At 42.1% G+C, this 19,159-nt stretch overlaps 1 protein-coding gene across 1 annotated transcript in view; it reads right to left on the minus strand.

The window, feature by feature from the left end:
* Window positions 1-4,405: 4,405 nt before the first annotated feature.
* Window positions 4,406-19,159, minus strand: part of LOC140304787 (protein jagged-1b-like) — a 59,014-nt gene continuing 44,260 nt past the window's right edge. Inside the window, exon 24 of the mRNA XM_072383560.1 lies at window positions 4,406-5,706. Within this exon, the coding sequence (XP_072239661.1) occupies window positions 5,183-5,706 (524 nt within the window). The 3' untranslated portion in view covers window positions 4,406-5,182. The remainder of the gene's footprint in view (window positions 5,707-19,159) is intronic.

Here is a 19,159-nt window from a genome sequence, read left to right on the forward strand (position 1 = left end):
TTGTCAGTATGGGCTTGCTACAATATGTACTTGCGCTGTCGATGCTGTGTGGAACTTGATTATGTGCTCTGTTCAAAACTCTATGTGCGCCGTGCTTGTAAACATTACTTATTAAGGTGGGTTGGGGAAGAAAGACAGAATAGAAAAACAGTGCAAAAGAGTGGAAGTGTGAGATAGAAAAAGGAAAAACAAAAACAAAAAAACATACCCAAATAAACAAATATGAACTGTATACATCCTGTGCTGGTGAGACTGGCAGTGAGCTATATATTTTGCCTTGATAGATAACTGTGAATTGGATAGATTGTTTCATCTTACTTATGTCATCTACAGTGAAATGATTCATACAAGTTAACGAATACAGATCACCTGGAGTTTAGAAGAGCCAAGGAGTGGTTTCCTGGTCGCGGTACAGCTGCCCGTTGATGAATAACTTATCCACCGCGATGACAGCTCGGGAGCCTCCTTCCATGAACTTTCTCCGGATGGGGAACAGAACCCTGCGTCTTTCCAGGATTTCTTTGGGAAACTGGTCGTTGACGCTGAAGTCCGTTCCTCTCAGCTCCCTGCCGCGGCCCCTCACCTGGACCTTCTGTTGATAATGCTCGAACTTGGCCACAATCGGTCTCGGTCGGCGGGCATCAGGTCTCTTCCCTCCCAGGCGGTGGACTTGGTGAAAAGTAATGTTTTTCACTACATCTACTGGAAGTTTCAGTTGATTTTGAATTAAGTTTTTCACTGCGAGTTCAGGATCCTCGTCTGCCTGCTCCAGGATTCCAGAAAACCCCAGATTGTCCCTCATACTACGAGCCTGGAGATCAATAATTGATTCTTTTATCCTCTTGTTCTCATCAGAGATCCGGCTCATTCCTTCGGTGAGTGTTTTCACCGATCCTCTGAGGGCTGCGTTTTCTGCAGCCAGCGTCTGCACCTGTTGCTGGCTGAACTCTAACGACTCCCGTAATGCCTGGAACTCTCTGTGTAGAATCTCCAACAGAGACATACGGGCGTCGAAGCTGGATAATTTGTTATCGATCGATGTTAAAATGTCCGTCGAATCATTACCAGCTGGAGACGTCGCTCCGGGTGACTCTTCATTACGACTTCTCTTTGAAGTTGAAGCCTTGCTGCTAGCAGATGGGGTTTGGTTAGTTTTCCCCATGACGATCCTGTCAAAACACTCGTCGATGAAATCCGTGAGGCTCTCCAGGCTTTCTTCACTGTACTCCAGTGTTTTGTTTTTGTTTCACCCGATAATATATTTATTTAAACAGTAGTTATTGGCGTAATTATAATCTTACTATATTGTTTGCTCTATTTGAGGCGCGCCTTGTTTGAATCTGCCGATAGTCTCACACAATCTCGTGACACTACAGCATCACACTCCGCGACACTACATCATCCAGATTTAAATCTTTGTTAAAATGCGAAAATTCAAAGTTATTCATAACTGACAACAATTTAGACAATGAATGGGGAAGGTTCAATTTAGACCACACCTGTCATGATTCAGGACAAGATCAGACAAACCCAGCGGGCAGACTCAGGCACGGCAGAGAAGTTTAAAGTTTATTTATTTACAGTGAATGAGCAGAGATGTCAGCACGAGTGCAGACTGAGCCCACCCATGTACAGGTTCCCGGCGTTCTGTTGGAGAGCGTGTGTTTAAATCTGTAGAATTATGAAGGGTGAACAGAGGAGAGTATTGTTTCCTACTTTAGTCAGTGGCTCTGAAATCCAAGAGGGAGGTCCAAAACTGGGGTTAGCAGGATTTCAAAAAATGTGTTTGAGAGACAGTGGAGAGTGGGCAGGTAGGTGGAATCCAAAACAGCAGAAGTGACAGAGTCCAGGTGAGTCCTTCTAGTTGAGTGTTTCACTCAGCATGGAGTGAAGCAATCAGACCTGAGGCTGTTCTCCAGAACAATAGAACAGAATATGCAGGCAGCAGCTCAACAGAACAGGAACTCCAACCCATGCTCATGACAACACCAGTCCTCAAGTACTGTATCCAGAGTAAACTTGGGCAACAAAACATTAGATTAGGAATCCTCTTCACACCAACTTTGTTAACTTGGTGTGTGCACACCAAGATTGACATGAATGCCTGTGATGACAAGCCTCACAATGTTGAATTTTTAGTACATTGCTCAAAAAAAAATAAAGGGAACACCTAACAACACAATGTAACTCCAAGTTAATCACACTTCTGTGAAATCAGCTTGTCTAGTTAGGAAGCAACACTGGTTGTGAATCAATTTCACCTGCTGTTGTGCAAATGGAACAGACAACAGGTGGAAATGAGAGGCAATTAGCAAGACAACCCCTAAAAAGGAGTAGTTCTGCAGGTGGTGACTACAGACCATTTCTCTGTTCTCATTCTTTCTGGCTGATGTTTAGGTCACTTTTGCATGTTGTCAGTGCTCTCACCCCCAGAGGTAGCATGTGGCTTTGTCTACAACTCACAGAAGTTGCTCAGATAGTGCAGCTCATCCAGGATGACATCAATGCGAGCTGTGGCAAGAAAGTTTGCTGTGTCTCTCAACACAGTGTCCAGAGCGTGGAAAAGATACCAGGACACAGGACAATACACCAGGAGATGTGGAGGGGACCATAGGAGGGCAACAACCCAGCAGCAGAACCACTATCTTCTCCTTTGCGCAAGGAGGAACAGGAGGAGCACTGCCAGAGCCCTGCAAAATGACCTCCAGCAGGCCATTAATATGCATGTTTCTGTTCAAACTGTCAGAAACAGACTTCATGAGGATGGTATGAGGAGCTGACATCCACAAGTGGGGCTTGTGCTTACAGCCCAACACCGTGCAGGGTGATTGGCATTTGCCGGAGAACACCAAGATTGGCAGATTCGCCATTGGCGTCCTGTGCTCTTCACAGATGAGAGCAGGTTAACACTGAGCACGTGACAGATGTGACGGAGTCTGGAGATGCTGTGGAGAACGTTCTGCTGCCTGCAACATCCTCTAGCATGACCGGTTTGGTGGTGCGTCAGCAATGGTGTGGGGAGGCATTTTTTTCCATGTGCTCGCCAGAGGTACCCTGACTGCCATTTGGCACCGGGATGAGATCCTCAGACCCATTGTGAGACCATATGCTGGTGCAGGGGGCCCTGGGTTCCTTCTGATGCATGGCAATGCTCGCCTCATGTGGTGTCACAAGTGTGTCAGCAATTTCTGCATGACGAATGCGTTGATGCTATGGACTCGCCTGCACATTCCCCAGACCTAAATCCAATGGAGGACATCTGGGACATCATGTCTCATTCCATCCAGCAACGCCATGTTGCACCACAGACTGTCCAGGAGTTAACTGATGCTTGAATCCCGGTCTGGAAGGAGATCCCTCAGGAGAACATCTGCTGCCTCATCAGGAGCATGTCAGGGTGTTGTAGAGAGGTCTTGTGGACTCCTGGCGTTGGGTTGTAACATGCCTTTGATCATGTATCATGGCTGACACATGTTTTGGAAATGTAACTTTTTCCAAACATAATAATTGGTGCTGGTAACAAACCACTTATTTATCTAGGTGCAAAAACTCAAAAGTAAAAACATAGAATGTACAAATATTTTTTCATCTTTTAATTTTTTTATTCCATCATTATAAATTGAAGGGGCTACAACTGAAATCTAACAAGCTTCCACAACCTTATTTCCTGTTCTGGCCGACAATAGGCAACAAAGCACACAACAGTGTTCATATTTTACTCTCTTCAAGTACTCCATAATTACATAGAATTAATAATTCTGATTGTTGCACAAAGAAAAAGATTCCAAAGGCTGACTATGTTTTCAACAAAAAAAATCCATCCCTTGAATATTTTTTTCTTTAGTTGCAAAAACAGTATGTTTACTGCAGACGTTTCATGGTACTTAAAATATGTGGTTTGTTATGAAGCTCAGGTCTGGAATCCTGGTTTGAAATGTTTATGGATGAACAAAACAACAACAAAAAAAGGAAACTTATTTTTCTAATTTTCACAAAAAGATAAATATTCCAAAGAGCCTATTACCTGTAATTATTTTGACACTGGAGACAATGATGCTGCATACTGTCAACAAGAAAAGACAAAAAGCTGTCCAATGTCTTAAAAAAATTAATTTAAATGATCAAAATGACAAGTCAAGTATTTCATAATGAAAGTAATCATCAAAACTAACAATGCAGTATCAGCTTAATTACTGCACAATGTAGCCTTTCTCTCTTTTTGTCAAGACTGCCATCTTCTTTTGAATAAACATCACTGGAATTCATTGCAGAAGGGCGGTAGCCAGGTGTTCCTTTTCAGAGTGATCTCCACAACATGACCAACCGATTGAAACGCACAGGATTAGCAAAAGAGATGCATATTCTGGATGCCCAGGAAAGAAGACTAAAATGCAAGTAGTTAGAGTTAACTTATTGTACATGTTTAATAAACTGGTACAGTCTTTGTCCAGCTTTCTGTGCTAGCCCTACTAGCATGAAATAGCTGATATACACATCATGCACTTCCAAAATATTAACCGAAGCTTGCACTAGAAAGTATAAATAGAAATTTGTAGGCATAAACTGACTTGTGACAGTCATTTTTGGCACATTGTGAGTGCTATACAGAGACAAATTTTAAACCAGCCTATATGTTACATACTCAAACTGGTTCAGATAAATAAACATACAGTTACATTCCTAGTATACTACCTTATTGGTTTGTATAAGAAGACCCCACAGCAGCAAAATCTGCCTTCAACCATTCAGCACTTACCCCATTCCTTTAATTTACATGTAAATTACTTAGATACTTAGAAACATTTTGCTGAGGGACAAAAAAAAAAAAAAGCCCAATTCCAAAATGCTAAAATCAAACTATTCTCTCAAGAACTCTTTTGGTGTTGATGAAAACTATATTTAAAACCATTTCCATCAAAAACTCAGACTCTTACAATGCTGTCAAACATTCACCTCGAACCTCATAAATAGAAGAAATATTTTTAGGAACTTGATGATTAAATTAATACAAAACATTCTTTACACTTCTATACAGACATATTCCACATGAACAGTTCTTCATACAGGTAGAAACTGCTTTTCTGTCAAGTGTAACAAAACACCAACACACCAACTACCAAAATGTCCCACGTGGGCCATAAAAGTCTTCAGATCTCCATCTGGTCACTCTGAGCTCCAACAGTTATACAATATATTCCACCTTGTTGACACTCTGTGACTGCAGTTGCCTATTGTCCTGCTTGTTAGTCCAATGTGGGGCTTTACTTGTCATATGTTGAGGACATACGTCTTCCCATTCTACCAGTGAGTTTGTTGGTGGTGCTGAAGTGAACCTCGCCTTATGCATCCTCTTATTCAGCTCATCTTCCTCAATCGGATTACAAGAGCCTGATTTTCTGATCTTGGTATTGATAGAGTTTTTGTCCTCATACAGGCGGTGATGGAGGAGGAGGTGGTGTTGGTGGCTTGGTGGGTTTTTATCAATGGGATTCTTGATGTGGTTCAGCTGCTCACGGGTTGTGCTGACGCTGTTGTGGAGGGCATTGTTGTCCTTAGCTGCAGGCGCCAAAGGCAAAGATACCTGCGTGCTGACCCCTGTGTGGGCACTGTGCTTCCTACGCCTCCTCAAGCGCCACAATAGAACAGAGACGATCCCCAAACCCCAGATTACAGTCACCAGGGAAACCAACAGGGGCACATGGGGATCTAGTGAGTAAGAGAGGAGTGGAGGTCGGTGACTAACTATGGTCAATCATTAAAAGTCTATATCCAAATATTCTGTTCAGAATGTGATATGTGATCATCAGGAGCTAGAAATATGGAATGCATAGTGAATCATATACTACTATTAGGAGAAAAAATTGTGAAAAACTGACAAATGAGGCATCCATCCACGCATAGAGGGCAAAAGCTGATATTGTCTGTTTAAATTCCCTTATCTGTATGACACAACTTTGTGGTTGTATCAAAACCTTTGGTGGGAAGTCATGCAGGTTTTCATTCAGGCTGGCATTTCTAGTGTGTTTTTCATGACGGCAACATATATACTCCAATCAAGCCAGGAGCTCTCAACCGCCACCAACAAAAGACATGGTTAATTTTTTACTCCATTTTACGGTATTCTACAGCTTCTTCGCCCAGTGTGCAGTCGAATGGTTTCAAAGTTTGTTAGCTGTGTGTCAAATACAGAAATTTTCAACTTAGCCTAACCCTTTAAAGAGTACTCACTGAAATACTTGCAAATTGAAAGCTTAAATTCAACCCTTGAGTGTTTTGGGGGGCTATCAGAAGACATGCTTTCTATTTTCACTTTTTAAAAAAAGTTTAAGGTTTAGGCTGAGAATCAATATCTCAATATCCTTTTATAACCGTAGTCTGAAGTAGTCTGACCCTTAAAGATTGGCTGGAGAAAGTCATGTGACCTTATTCTATTGCCATGACATGTGGGGGTTCCATTTTTAAAGCATGCACAAGTGATTAAATGGTAACTTGCAATACAAAGGGTTAACACAAACATTGGAGATGAGCATATGATGTTAGCTGGCCTGATCATGCCACTCAAAACTGGCCAATTATACTCTGACAAGTGTGAATACAACTTCTGTGAGATAAAGCTGAATATGAATATGACATGGTTCCGGATAACGGGGCTCGGCCTGACCGATTTCCTGCGGGAGCTCTGGCACTCAGAGTCCAGCGCTGCAATATACTCTACTTGTGACCACTAATAAATACGTTTTTAATAAACGATTTCTCCAGCTTGTTCTTGGGCTTCCAATGAAAAAAATCGGGCTAACAATTGGTGCCGTGACCCAGATTGGCTGACTCTGAGACCGTGTCCGATCGAGGATTTCCGGAACTGGTTGGAGGGGACTCTTCTTCAGACAATTCAAGGCGCCTAAAACACAAGGTGAGCAGAAAACCTCTTGTATCAGGATATGTGAAATTTCTGCACATTGGTCATTCTAAACTAAATTGTCTGAATTAGGATGCCCTCCGATCACTAAATCAAAGCACAAAATTTGTGTCTACAGGTTTACTAGGTGGTCACATGTAAAGTATAAACACATAGTCTCACATAGGGAGAGTCATATGTGTCCTAGTTTAGTACAATTTGGCCAAATAAAAGACATAAATTAATATACCATAAATTCATCCTGTCTTCTAAACTGAATAGGAATTAGATGCCAATGGACGGGGGTCTATTAGTCCGCTATCGCGGTGTGAGTAATCTCGGTATTACTGCACGACCGGCGATGTGAGTAATTTCTGTGCACAAGGGCGCTTGGACCTTTATCTGCAATCGGCGGTGGGTCTGTATTACTGCACTATAGACTAAGTGAGTAATTTCTGTGCACGAGGGCGCTTGGACCTTTATCTGCAATCGGCGGTGGGTCTGTATTACTTCACGTTTGGTGGTTGGACTGTAAAATCCGCAATCGGCGGTGGTTCTGTAGTTGTTGTGAACAGACGATGCACTAAGGGTTTATCTCTGCATAAGGACACAGGGCTAAGTTTTGTTATGTTTCATGAAAATGTGGGGTGGTTTGCTACTTGGTTGATATTTTACTGTGTTGGTGGAAGTGTATCGAGCAGTCGAGACTGATCGAGAATTCCTGCACTGACACAGATCTCAAGTGGTTCTGTAAAAGGGGGGCATTGGACTAGAAAATAAAGGGGAATTTAGTTAGGGTGTTACAGAGATTGGTGAATTAAAACGAGTGAAGAGACCCCAGCGATCAAGTGCACAGAGTAAAAGATTCTGTGTAGAAGCTTCTTGGTCGGGTCCAACACTCAGGCATTGCGCCATTCACCCATTCTGATTAACACGTGAAATACCTGAATATGTCAAAAACCTTTGTTGATAAGTGGAAAACATGTAAACCCGGCTCATTGGGGTCGGTATTATTTGACACGTTGACGAGATGGCAGAAAAAAAAAAGTTCCAAGAGAAGACGAAAAAAGAGGGACAGATAGATTTGTAAACTGGACGAGAGAAATGCAAGGGAAAGGAATGTTTGGAGGGTGTGAAAGTGCTCCACCGCAACTGAGTGATTTCTTTATGTTTTCAAAACAAGCAACAGGCAGTAGGAATCAAGCAACAGCAAAGCTAAAGGAGGCAGGTTTATTCCAGAAAGCAAGGGCAGATAAAGACGGAAAAAAAAGAACATTTCTTGCAGACTGTCAGCATTTTTTTAGGAGAAGTTAAATTCTCTATTCAGACGCAGTCCTCTGCACAACTAACACAGCATGTGCCAGACACAACGTCATCTTTTCCAGGGACACATCCTACTACACTAGAAGATAAGACACATCTTCCTAACATCACGCTCAATGACAGAAGCATGCCATTTAGCAAAAGAAAAAACTGACCATTTATACAGATTCAGCATAAACAGCTTAGGTTGTACATGTGGACATGTGGAATTGGAAAAGACAAGGTTAGATATCCTTAGCTTTGTCATAAATGCTCTCACCCTAAGATTATCTCATCCCAACCCTGCTTCCTTCTTCCCCCATTCAGCCCTGAGAGTGAGGACAGATTCTGATAAATCATTGGCCTGTACTTAAAGAGTACCAGAGTTACATATAGTTATTTAGTCGAAAAATTTACAATGATAATGGAAGTTTTTACTAGAGCATTTATCATCAATTCAACAATTAAAAAAAGAAGTCATTAAATGGCTTACAAGAGAAATTATTCCAAGATTTGGGGTACCAGAAGTGATAAGATCAGATAATGGTACTCACTTCTCCAATGAAGAACTAGGAGAAGTGGAAAAATTGTTTGGAATTAGACATAAGCTCGGTGCAGTCTCTCACCCAGCTTTACAAGGACTAGTGAAAAGAGCAAATAGAACCATCAAAAAGGCCGAACAGAAGTCTGTGCAGACACACAGTTAACCTGGGATGAAGCTCTACGTATTGTGGTAGCCTAAGATTTACTCCAAATGCCACCATGAATGTTGTTATGTTGTCCCACATGAGGTCATGACAGGGAGGAAACACCCTGTCCATTTACAACTGCACCAACAGGCTCACACCTTGTTGTACTACAGTATGGAAACAACTGAATAACACGGTGATGAGGATATCTCAACAGGTTACATAAATACTCACCAAGGAACAGGACCAGGAAAGTGAACAAACTTAACTGGTCCTCTCCTATATGGACAGGACGCAGAAGCTACAACACATTGTGTAAAGGTATGGTTGACTGAGAATAGACTGAGTAACTGGATCCAGAAGGATCACTGTACTCAGGCTCAAGATCCTGCCGAAAGAACATTAACTGAGGTCCGGACTGACTTAGGAACCTCACCAGAGAAATAAAAGGATACCTTCGATCAAACTCATTTTGACAGGTGACCTCTGACCTCTTATCGATCAATCAAATTAATATGACAGGTGACCTTTGTTTGACATCCGTTTGCTGACATCTGGGGATATGACTTTTGACCTCTTATCGATCGATCAAGCTATTTTGACGTGTGACCTTTGTTTGACATAGATTAGCCATCTGTTGAAGAGATCTTTGACATCTAAGGAAGGGGGTGTTTATGGCTAGGGTTAAGAATGATTACAGCTAAAGTCAGGAGGTTGTGAGAAATATATTAGTTGAATGTTTAAATAAGAGAAAGGGTTAATAGAAAAGGTTAAGTTGTAGAAGCGGTCAGCATTTTAACAGCTTCAAAGACCGGTCCCTGTAAGGTAAAGATGGGAAAATAATTAGATGTGTGGGGGGTCGCAAGAATGCAGCATTGCCAGGATTTGTGTGTGGGGTGGAGGGTAACAGACATTTGGCTCTGACTGATCAACTCATACTATGAGAGTCAACTCCCTGCATGCTGTGACACTGGGCAGTAGGAACAAATGGCCCGGGGTTCAATAAGAATGCAAAGTACAGTGTGGTAAACAGTATGTGTCGTTGTCTTAGTTCGCAAGTAAACAAATGAACATATATGATGTTCACTAGAATGCATCATACTGTGTGGGAAAGAGACAATGTCTTACTTCACAAGTAAACAGAATCAATCTGTTACTAACCGTAGGGTGGATGTAGACCATGTGTGAAGAGCAAATGGGTTGAAATTAGCACTTCAAGAAATTTTTAAAACACTCCCTTATTTCTATGGAGGGGGATGTAAGACTATATAAAATGGTTCAGGCATTTACGTCAGGGGCTCAACCGGCAGGACAGGAACCATGGACACAGGTACGCAAAAAGTCTCCTTAAAACTTAAAAAAAACAAACAAAAAAAAACAAACAACAAACAACTTTTTTAGGACGGAAAACAAGAGCTGACATCCATACACAGCCAACCGGCGGTTCTTTGGCCCTCTTAGGAGTATTCAACGGTGAGTAAAAAAGATCTGATGATAAACATATGAATGCGTGTATAATTATATTACCACACCATGACAGAGTGCTAATTTCCAGAGTTGGACGCGGAGGATTTGGATGACTTCATATTGACGCAAGCCGATTATGGTAATGTTTCTTTAACTTTAATAACCTTTAACAAGTGAAATGTTTCAATGAAATAACATCAGATGTAACTGTTTACAGATTTACTAAACAGTGTGGAGCAAGGGCTTCCCCGAAAAAAGCAGAACCCAGCCGTGTTCGAGGGTGAATTGACTTTAATCGCACCGGGAGGGGGAAACGGACTTTCCCTGAATAAATCCCGGCTACGACGAAGACTGCTCCCTGTACAGCACAATCAGTTTTCAACTGAGTGTCCGAGTGTTAGTACAGAGGACGGCCGGCAGGAAACATCGGTTCTACACACACCACCGAGTATACCTTTCACCCCACGAACAACACCGCGACCCGAGTCGCCTGTGAGCGGCCACAATACCGATACGGTTGAGGGTGAAGGGGCACGGGCTGTCGGTTTACTAGGCTGCATATCGGCGCAGCTATTAGAGGTGCCGGGCGTTGCTCGCGGGGTGTAAGGACCCCTCGCTAAACAGCCTGATCAGCGGGGTAAGTTTTAAAAAAAAAAAACTCATCACACACTGTTTTTGTTTTCTCACGTGAGCGCGTAAGCGTCATACGTCATCAACACGGATGTGACGCATAGTGAGAGCGTGAGGGTGGGAGGGGTTAAAAGAGCGCAACCTTTTTCAGTAGAACTCATGTGGGGTGCCTGTAAAACAAGCCAGTTGATATATTATTACTGCTCTGTCCACTTATCCGTGCTGCATTCAACGGGAGCATTACATGGTAACATCTATGCAAATTTCACATAGTGTATACTTAAGCAAGGTTTTTTATTTATTTATCTATTTTATGCTATTAAACTGTGTTTTAATTTGACAGAATCTGATGTTATAGTTCCCGTGAGGTCAGTGGTGAAGAATCGACGGTGCAATAGAGTGCGCAACAGACTGTCGCTTGTCGAAGGGCTAATGAAAGGTACAACCTATTATTATTATTATTGTTATTCTTCTTATTATTATTATTATTATTTTTTTTTTTTTAATGTTTTTTTAAATTTCTTTAAATTTGTTTTTATTTTGTTTAAAAAATTTTTTTTTTAAAAATCAATCACTGAACCAGGTATATTCAAAATATTTTTATGGTTATTTCTCCTTCATCCACAGAGGCCGATCTGTCGATAGAACGGATAAATCCTCCAATCCGACCCGACCCTCGTCTGTGGAGGAAAAGAAACGCTACCATCCGACGTGAAAGATCAAGAGCTCGGGCATTCGTGAGAAGTAGCGAGATTCTTATACAGAGAATTAACCGTGACTTGAACGTGATTTCGAAGTAAAGTAAATGTGTGTATATATATATATAAGTAGATATCTTAACCCCTCTTAGCCATTCTCAATTATGTGTAAAGATGGATAATCAAGCAGGCAGAGCTGTGCCGGCTGTAATATCCGAGGCTGTGGGAAATTTGGAAAACATACCCATACCGGTTCATGTGTGGGATTACTTTACACCACTGGAGTATGCGCTCCTTAATGTCGATTATCAGTCATCTCCTATGAATATTGAAGAAGATGAAAATGATGAAATTGATGTGTTACACGAATTAGAATCATCAGTACTGAATTTAAACGGGCCTCCGCTGCCCGCCCTGAGTTTACAAAATGAGTCTCATCAAATCCAGCTCCTTGTGTCACATCACTAGATACATCCTCAGCGATTAGTGCTTCTCAAACTTCAGCATCAGACACAGTCTCACCAAATCTTAATACTTTACCTTCTCCAGCTGCAGCAGAACAAACTCGGCAGCATGGTAGGGGGTTGAATCAGGAGAACGTAGCCGTCCCTGAATTAGAATCATCAATCCTGAATTTAAACGGGCCTCCGCCACCCGCCCTGAGTTTGCAAAATGAGTCATCCAATATCGTCTCATCAAATCCAGCTCCTTGTGTCACATCACTAGATACATCCTCAGCGATTAGTGCTTCTCAAACTTCAGCATCAGACAGTCTTACCAAATCTTACTTCTTTACCTTCTCCAGCTGCAGTAGAACAAACTCGGCAGCATGGTAGGGGGTTGAATCAGGAGAACGTAGCCGTCCCTGAACCGAATCAGAGAGCTACACCTCCACCGATTGAGCGTGAACGTTTCAATTGTCTTGAAATAAGACGTCCCGTCACAATACCGCGTCCGTGCCCTGATAGAATGCCCAACATCGCTGAGTTCACTTCAGCTGTTATGAGCAATCTTATTGAAGTGGCAGAAACAGCGCGATCACACGCCAGATGTAATGATGTCGTCCAGCTAGAATTAGTAGGTGAGAGTATTTCTCAACACATTACCGTTTCTGTCACAAATGAGTCTGATGTAATCCTGAAAGCCTTTCTGGACTTTTTAGACGAGTTAACTCAATCGAACGCAGAGATTGCCTCTGATACTAACATGGAGTTCCTCACGGGAACTATAACATCAGATTCTGTCAAATTGAAACACAGTTTAATAGCATAAAATAGATACCGTACTTTCCGGACTATTAGCCGCACCTGAATATAAGCCGCAGAAGCTAAATTGCATTATTTGTACATATACAAGCCGCACCTGACTATAAGCCACAGGTTTTTTATGTTTAATTACCATATGGTTCGTGCACAGAGGGGATTGTTGGGAAAGAGACAACTGTTTGGGGAAGCTTCTATTTATTAACATTTCAACACAAGTTGCATAACGTTTTCAACCATTTAGTGCAATAGTAGCTACAGAAGATACAGAACATATAAAGCTACAACAACAAATAAAATGCCTGTAACACGACAGTAAGTCTAAATTGCAGTAACACGGCTGCTTAAAATATACGGTTATCAGCCTACCAGAAAAGTTATTACCGTAATCCTCCTCTTCATCTTCATCAACATCATCAACAAATAAAGTGCCTGTAACACGACAGTAAACCTAAAATTGCAGTAACACGGCTGCTTAAAAAAACGGTTATCAGCCTACCAGAAAAGTTATTACCGTAATCCTCCTCTTCATCAACATCATCAACAAATAAAGTGCCTGTAACACGACAGTAAACCTAAAATTGCAGTAACACGGCTGCTTAAAAAAAACGCTTATCAGCCTACCAGAAAAGTTATTACCGTAACCCTCCTCTTCATCTTTGGTGAAGTACACGGCTGTAACCAGAAAAGTCAAGTCATTAATCCTCATCTTCGTCTTCTTCCTCCGCACTAAAACCACAAAATTCCTCATCTTCCGTGTCGGAAACAAATAGGTTCAGGGCTTCGTCAGCCACTCTCCCCTCTCTTTCGATGTCGCTCTCAAAACCAACAAACTCCTCTTCGTCACTGTCGGAATCGAACAGCCTCTGAAAGGCCTCAGGTGTGGCGGCGTCCTCCTCTCCATCACGCAGCAGTCCAGCCTTTCTGAACCCGTTGGTGATTGTAGATTTTTTTACACTCCTCCACGCCATCAGGATCCACTCGCAAACTTGTGCGAAGGTGGCTTTTCTCATGCGACCCGTTTTGGTGAACGATTTATCACCCCTCGTCATCCACGCCTCCCACTGAACGCGTAGTGCCACTTTGAACGCACGATTGACACTGATGTCGAGTGGCTGCAGATGCTTCGTTGTGCCCCCAGGAATCAAAGCTGGAACAGAGTTTGTGCTCTTGATGGCTGCTTTAACCGAATCTGTTATATGCGCCCTCATACTGTCCAAAACTAGCAAAGCTTTTTTTTGCCGAAAGTATCCTCCAGGGCGTTTGACGTAGCACTCATTCAGCCACTCCTTCATTACGCTTTCCATCATCCACCCTTTCTTGTTGACTTTAAAGGAGATGCCGTTTGGGATCTTTTCTTTTGGCATTGTAGTCCTCTTAAAAATCACCATTGGCGGAAGCTTCACTCCAGATGCTGTGCAGCCAAGAACACAAGTGAAATGTGTTCGCTCATGTCCAGTGGTTCTCAACGTGACGCCTTTCTTGTTAACAGTCCTAGTGAGAGGCAGGTCAAATGTTAATGGCACTTCATCCATATTTATGATCTGGTCCGGTCCGATGGAGTATTCCTCTATCTTTCTTTGTGTGAATTCGCCAAAGTTTGTTACTTTTTCCTGGTAGTCGGGAGGGAGTTGCTGGCACACAGTCGTCCGCGCCCTGATGGACAGTCCCTTTCGCTTCATAAATCGGAAACACCAGGATAGTCCACCTCTAAAATGTTCAATTTTCATTTCGGTGGCGACTGCTTTGGCCTTCAGTCGGATCTGCACGGTCGAAACACCTCGGCCGTCTGTTCTTTGTGTGTTCACCCAATCTTCGAGAACGTCTTCAAGTTCAGGCCATTTGCTTTTGTGACCTCTGAAAGCTTTTTTTGACTTTTTGCATTGAGACAATTCTTCCTGCTGGTGTCTCCAACGTCTCACCATTGACTCGTTGATTAAAAGGTTACGTGCAGCGGTTCTATTTCCTTCGTTTACTGCTAAATTGACTGCCTTTAACTTAAAAGCTGCATCATATGCATTTCTACGTTTGTTTTCCATAATGAGGGTGTCTCACAAACTGTCTTGCGCTCAAAATGGCCGTCTTTCTCGCTGTCGTTCTGTCTCGTACCACTCCGGTAGAAGTCTGCTTCCAGAGGACCTCCGCGTTCCCGCGCGCGGCTACTTGTGTGTTGAAGCAAATGTGACGTCAACATGGTGGATGGTAAAATCCATAGATTTAGGTATCCCCCTAGTGGCCGTTAGCTGTAAAAATCCATAGATAAGCCACACTGTTATATAAGCCGGAGGGTCGAAAAATGGGGGAAAAATGGGGAAAAAGTCGCGGCTAATAGTCCGAAAAATACGGTAAATAAAAAAAAACCTTGCTTAAGTATACACTATGTGAAATTTGCATAGATGTTACCATGTAATGCTCCCGTTGAATGCAGCACGGATAAGTGGACAGAGCAGTAATAATATATCAACTGGCTTGTTTTACAGGCACCCCACATGAGTTCTACTGAAAAAGGTTGCGCTCTTTTAACCCCTCCCACCCTCACTCTCTCCCTATGCGTCAAGTCCGTGTTGATGACGTATGACGCTTACGCGCTCACGTGAGAAAACAAAAACAATGTGTGATGAGTTTTTTTTTTAAAACTTACCCCGCTGATCAGGCTGTTTAGCGAGGGGTCCTTCCACCCCGCGAGCAACGCCCGGCACCTCTAATAGCTGCGCCGATATGCAGCCTAGTAAACCGACAGCCCGTGCCCCTTCACCCTCAACCGTATCGGTATTGTGGCCGCTCACAGGCGACTCGGGTCGCGGTGTTGTTCGTGGGGTGAAAGGTATACTCGGTGGTGTGTGTAGAACCGATGTTTCCTGCCGTCCGTCCTCTGTACTATCACTCGGACACTCAGTTGAAAACTGATTGTGCTGTACAGGGAGCAGTCTTCGTCGTAGCCGGGATTTATTCAGGGAAAGTCCGTTTCCCCCTCCCGGTGCGATTAAAGTCAATTCACCCTCGAACACGGCTGGGTTCTGCTTTTTTCGGGGAAGCCCTTGCTCCACACTGTTTAGTAAATCTGTAAACAGTTACATCTGATTTTATTTCATTGAAACATTTCACTTGTTAAAGGTTATTAAAGTTAAAGAAACATTACCATAATCGGCTTGCGTCAATATGAAGTCATCCAAATCCTCCGCGTCCAACTCTGGAAATTAGCACTCTGTCATGGTGTGGTAATATAATTATACACGCATTCATATGTTTATCATCAGATCTTTTTTACTCACCGTTGAATACTCCTAAGAGGACCAAAGAACCGCCGGTTGGCTGTGTATGGATTTCAGCTCTTGTTTTCCGTCCTAAAAAAGTTGTTTGTTGTTTGTTTTTTTTTGTTTTGTTTTTTTAAGTTTTAAGGAGACTTTTTGCGTACCTGTGTCCATGGTTCCTGTCCTGCCGGTTGAGCCCCTGACGTAAATGCCTGAACCATTTTATATAGTCTTACATCCCCCTCCATAGAAATAAGGGAGTGTTTTAAAAATTTCTTGAAGTGCTAATTTCAACCCATTTGCTCTTCACACCTGGTCTACATCCACCCTACGGTTAGTAACAGATTGATTCTGTTTACTTGTGAAGTAAGACATTGTCTCTTTTCCACACAGTATGATGCATTCTAGTGAACATCATATATGTTCATTTGTTTACTTGCGAACTAAGACAACGACACATACTGTTTACCACACTGTACTTTGCATTCTTATTGAACCCCGGGCCATTTGTTCCTACTGCCCAGTGTCACAGCATGCAGGGAGTTGACTCTCATAGTATGAGTTGATCAGTCAGAGCGAGAACTAGATGTAAACTTTATGGGCAACCTGTTCTATTAGTGAATTCTCTGTAGATTAGTCCATGATACCATATACAACATGTATGCAAACTAAGAGGGAAACCTTTTTTATGTAATTTAAACCTACCTCTATTTGCTATAAACACCCCATCCTCCGTTCAGTGTCACAGTATGGTGCAGCCAGAGAGAGCCAGATGTCTGTTAACACCCCCACCCCACCCAAATCCATGCAGTGCTAGCAACACCTGGTAAAAGGAGGACTTTCCGGCACCCTGAGCCTTGCTCGTACGAGACTTAAAATGTTGTCTCTTTCCCACACAGCATGGTGCATTCTAGTGAACATCATATATGTTCATTTGTTTACTTGCGAACTAAGACAACGACCCATACGGTTTACCACACTGTACTTTGCATTCTTATTGAACCCCGGGCCTTTTGTTCCTACTGCCCAGTGTCACAGCATGCAGGGAGTTGACTCTCATAGTATGAGTTGATCAGTCAGAGCCAAATGTCTGTTACCCTCCACCCCACACACAAATCCTGGCAATGCTGCATTCTTGCGACCCCCCACACATCTAATTATTTTCCCATCTTTACCTTACAGGGACCGGTCTTTGAAGCTGTTAAAATGCTGACCGCTTCTACACCTTAACCTTTTCTATTAACCCTTTCTCTTATTTAAACATTCAACTAATATATTTCTCACAACCTCCTGACTTTAGCTGTAATCATTCTTAACCCTAGCCATAAACACCCCCTTCCTTAGATGTCAAAGATCTCTTCAACAGATGGCTAATCTATGTCAAACAAAGGTCACACGTCAAAATAGCTTGATCGATCGATAAGAGGTCAAAAGTCATATCCCCAGATGTCAGCAAACGGATGTCAAACAAAGGTCACCTGTCATATTAATTTGATTGATCGATAAGAAGTCAGAGGTCACCTGTCAAAATGAGTTTGATCGAAGGTATCCTTTTATTTCTCTCTCACCTACTGACAAAGACTAGACCACGGGGACTAAAACTCTATCAGAGACTGAACGGACCACTGACGATGAAACCGAAGGAAAACACCACTGTGGAGACTAGACCACAGTAGCAGAAACAATAAAAGGTTACAATAACTAATTTTCACACCTCTCCGGTGTGCAAGTCAGACATTAAAAGCTCAAGTGACAAAGAACTACAACAATAATCTGGACACACCCTCTCTTCCCACCACTCCACACCAGGTGACTAAAAGATGTCTGGAAAATGGTAACAACCCACTTCAATTACAATTTATTGAGAAATGAAATGGTATGGTACAATCCGATCTGTGCTCAGTCATGACATGTTGGTCGAACGAAAAAGATATGAATGGGATGAATAAAATGTTCTGTGAGAACGTTTTAATCATGTGTTCTGGTTCATTCGAGAAATTACACGGGAGATGACCCAAATTGTTTAATCTGGTGCAATCAATCAATCAAACTTTATTTTCATAACACTTTTCATACAAGAAAATGATAGAAGAAAATAAAACAAAGCAGTGAAACCCAAGGCCACATACAGACACACATACACACACACACACGCACATCTATACGTACACATACACCCACATACATCCACACATACTGGAAGGAAGAAGTAAAGATTAAGTAAAACATAATAAACTGAGGCAGAGCTGCTCTAAGTAAGGTAAAGCACAGAGCTTTGAACTGCAGGATTAAAGGTCTAATTCATGTCAAGGAAAAACATGAAGGATCCTGAACATTTTAGCTAACATTCCAAAACTGCTACGAGCAAAGAAAAATATTACAAAATAATATCAAGAATATGGGCCCTTAGGTCAAAGCATGCATGCAAGGTAACAGTGATCAATAACCAACCAAAGATCTGATGTCTGACAACACAAGCACGATGCTGTGGCACTGCTAAGGAAAAAGTTAGCAGCACAAGGCCACAAGGCTCATCTAAAAAATAAATAAATTAGGAATTAAGACAAATAGAAAAATAGAATAAACATTTGTCTTTGATTCTAATTTGTATGGAAATATGTTATCATGTGATGTTATAAGAAACTCTGATGCCACACTGTTGGTACCACATGAAGTGTTTCTAATTCAAATGAAAAAAAAAAAAATGAAAAATGAATGCTGATCCTGAACTGTCTGTGGGTGGCTCAGCATCACGAAACACAGCCACTGGTAAGAATTAAATAGAATTTAGTATTAAGTAACAAGTGAGAATTAAGCAGATCATGCTGAAATTTTATCAAAAACACTCTGAGCTGACTTAAGAGGACAGACAATATTTATCACAAAAAGGTTAATCAGTTACTCATTGAGAAGAAATGGCTGCTTTCTTGATGCTGTGCTGCTCCCAAAATTAACTCTAACCACA

The sequence above is a fragment of the Leuresthes tenuis genome, unplaced genomic scaffold (assembly GCF_036924035.1).
Source record: "Leuresthes tenuis unplaced genomic scaffold, fLeuTen1.0.hap1 SCAF_4, whole genome shotgun sequence".
Classification (NCBI taxonomy): Eukaryota; Metazoa; Chordata; class Actinopteri; order Atheriniformes; family Atherinopsidae; genus Leuresthes; species Leuresthes tenuis.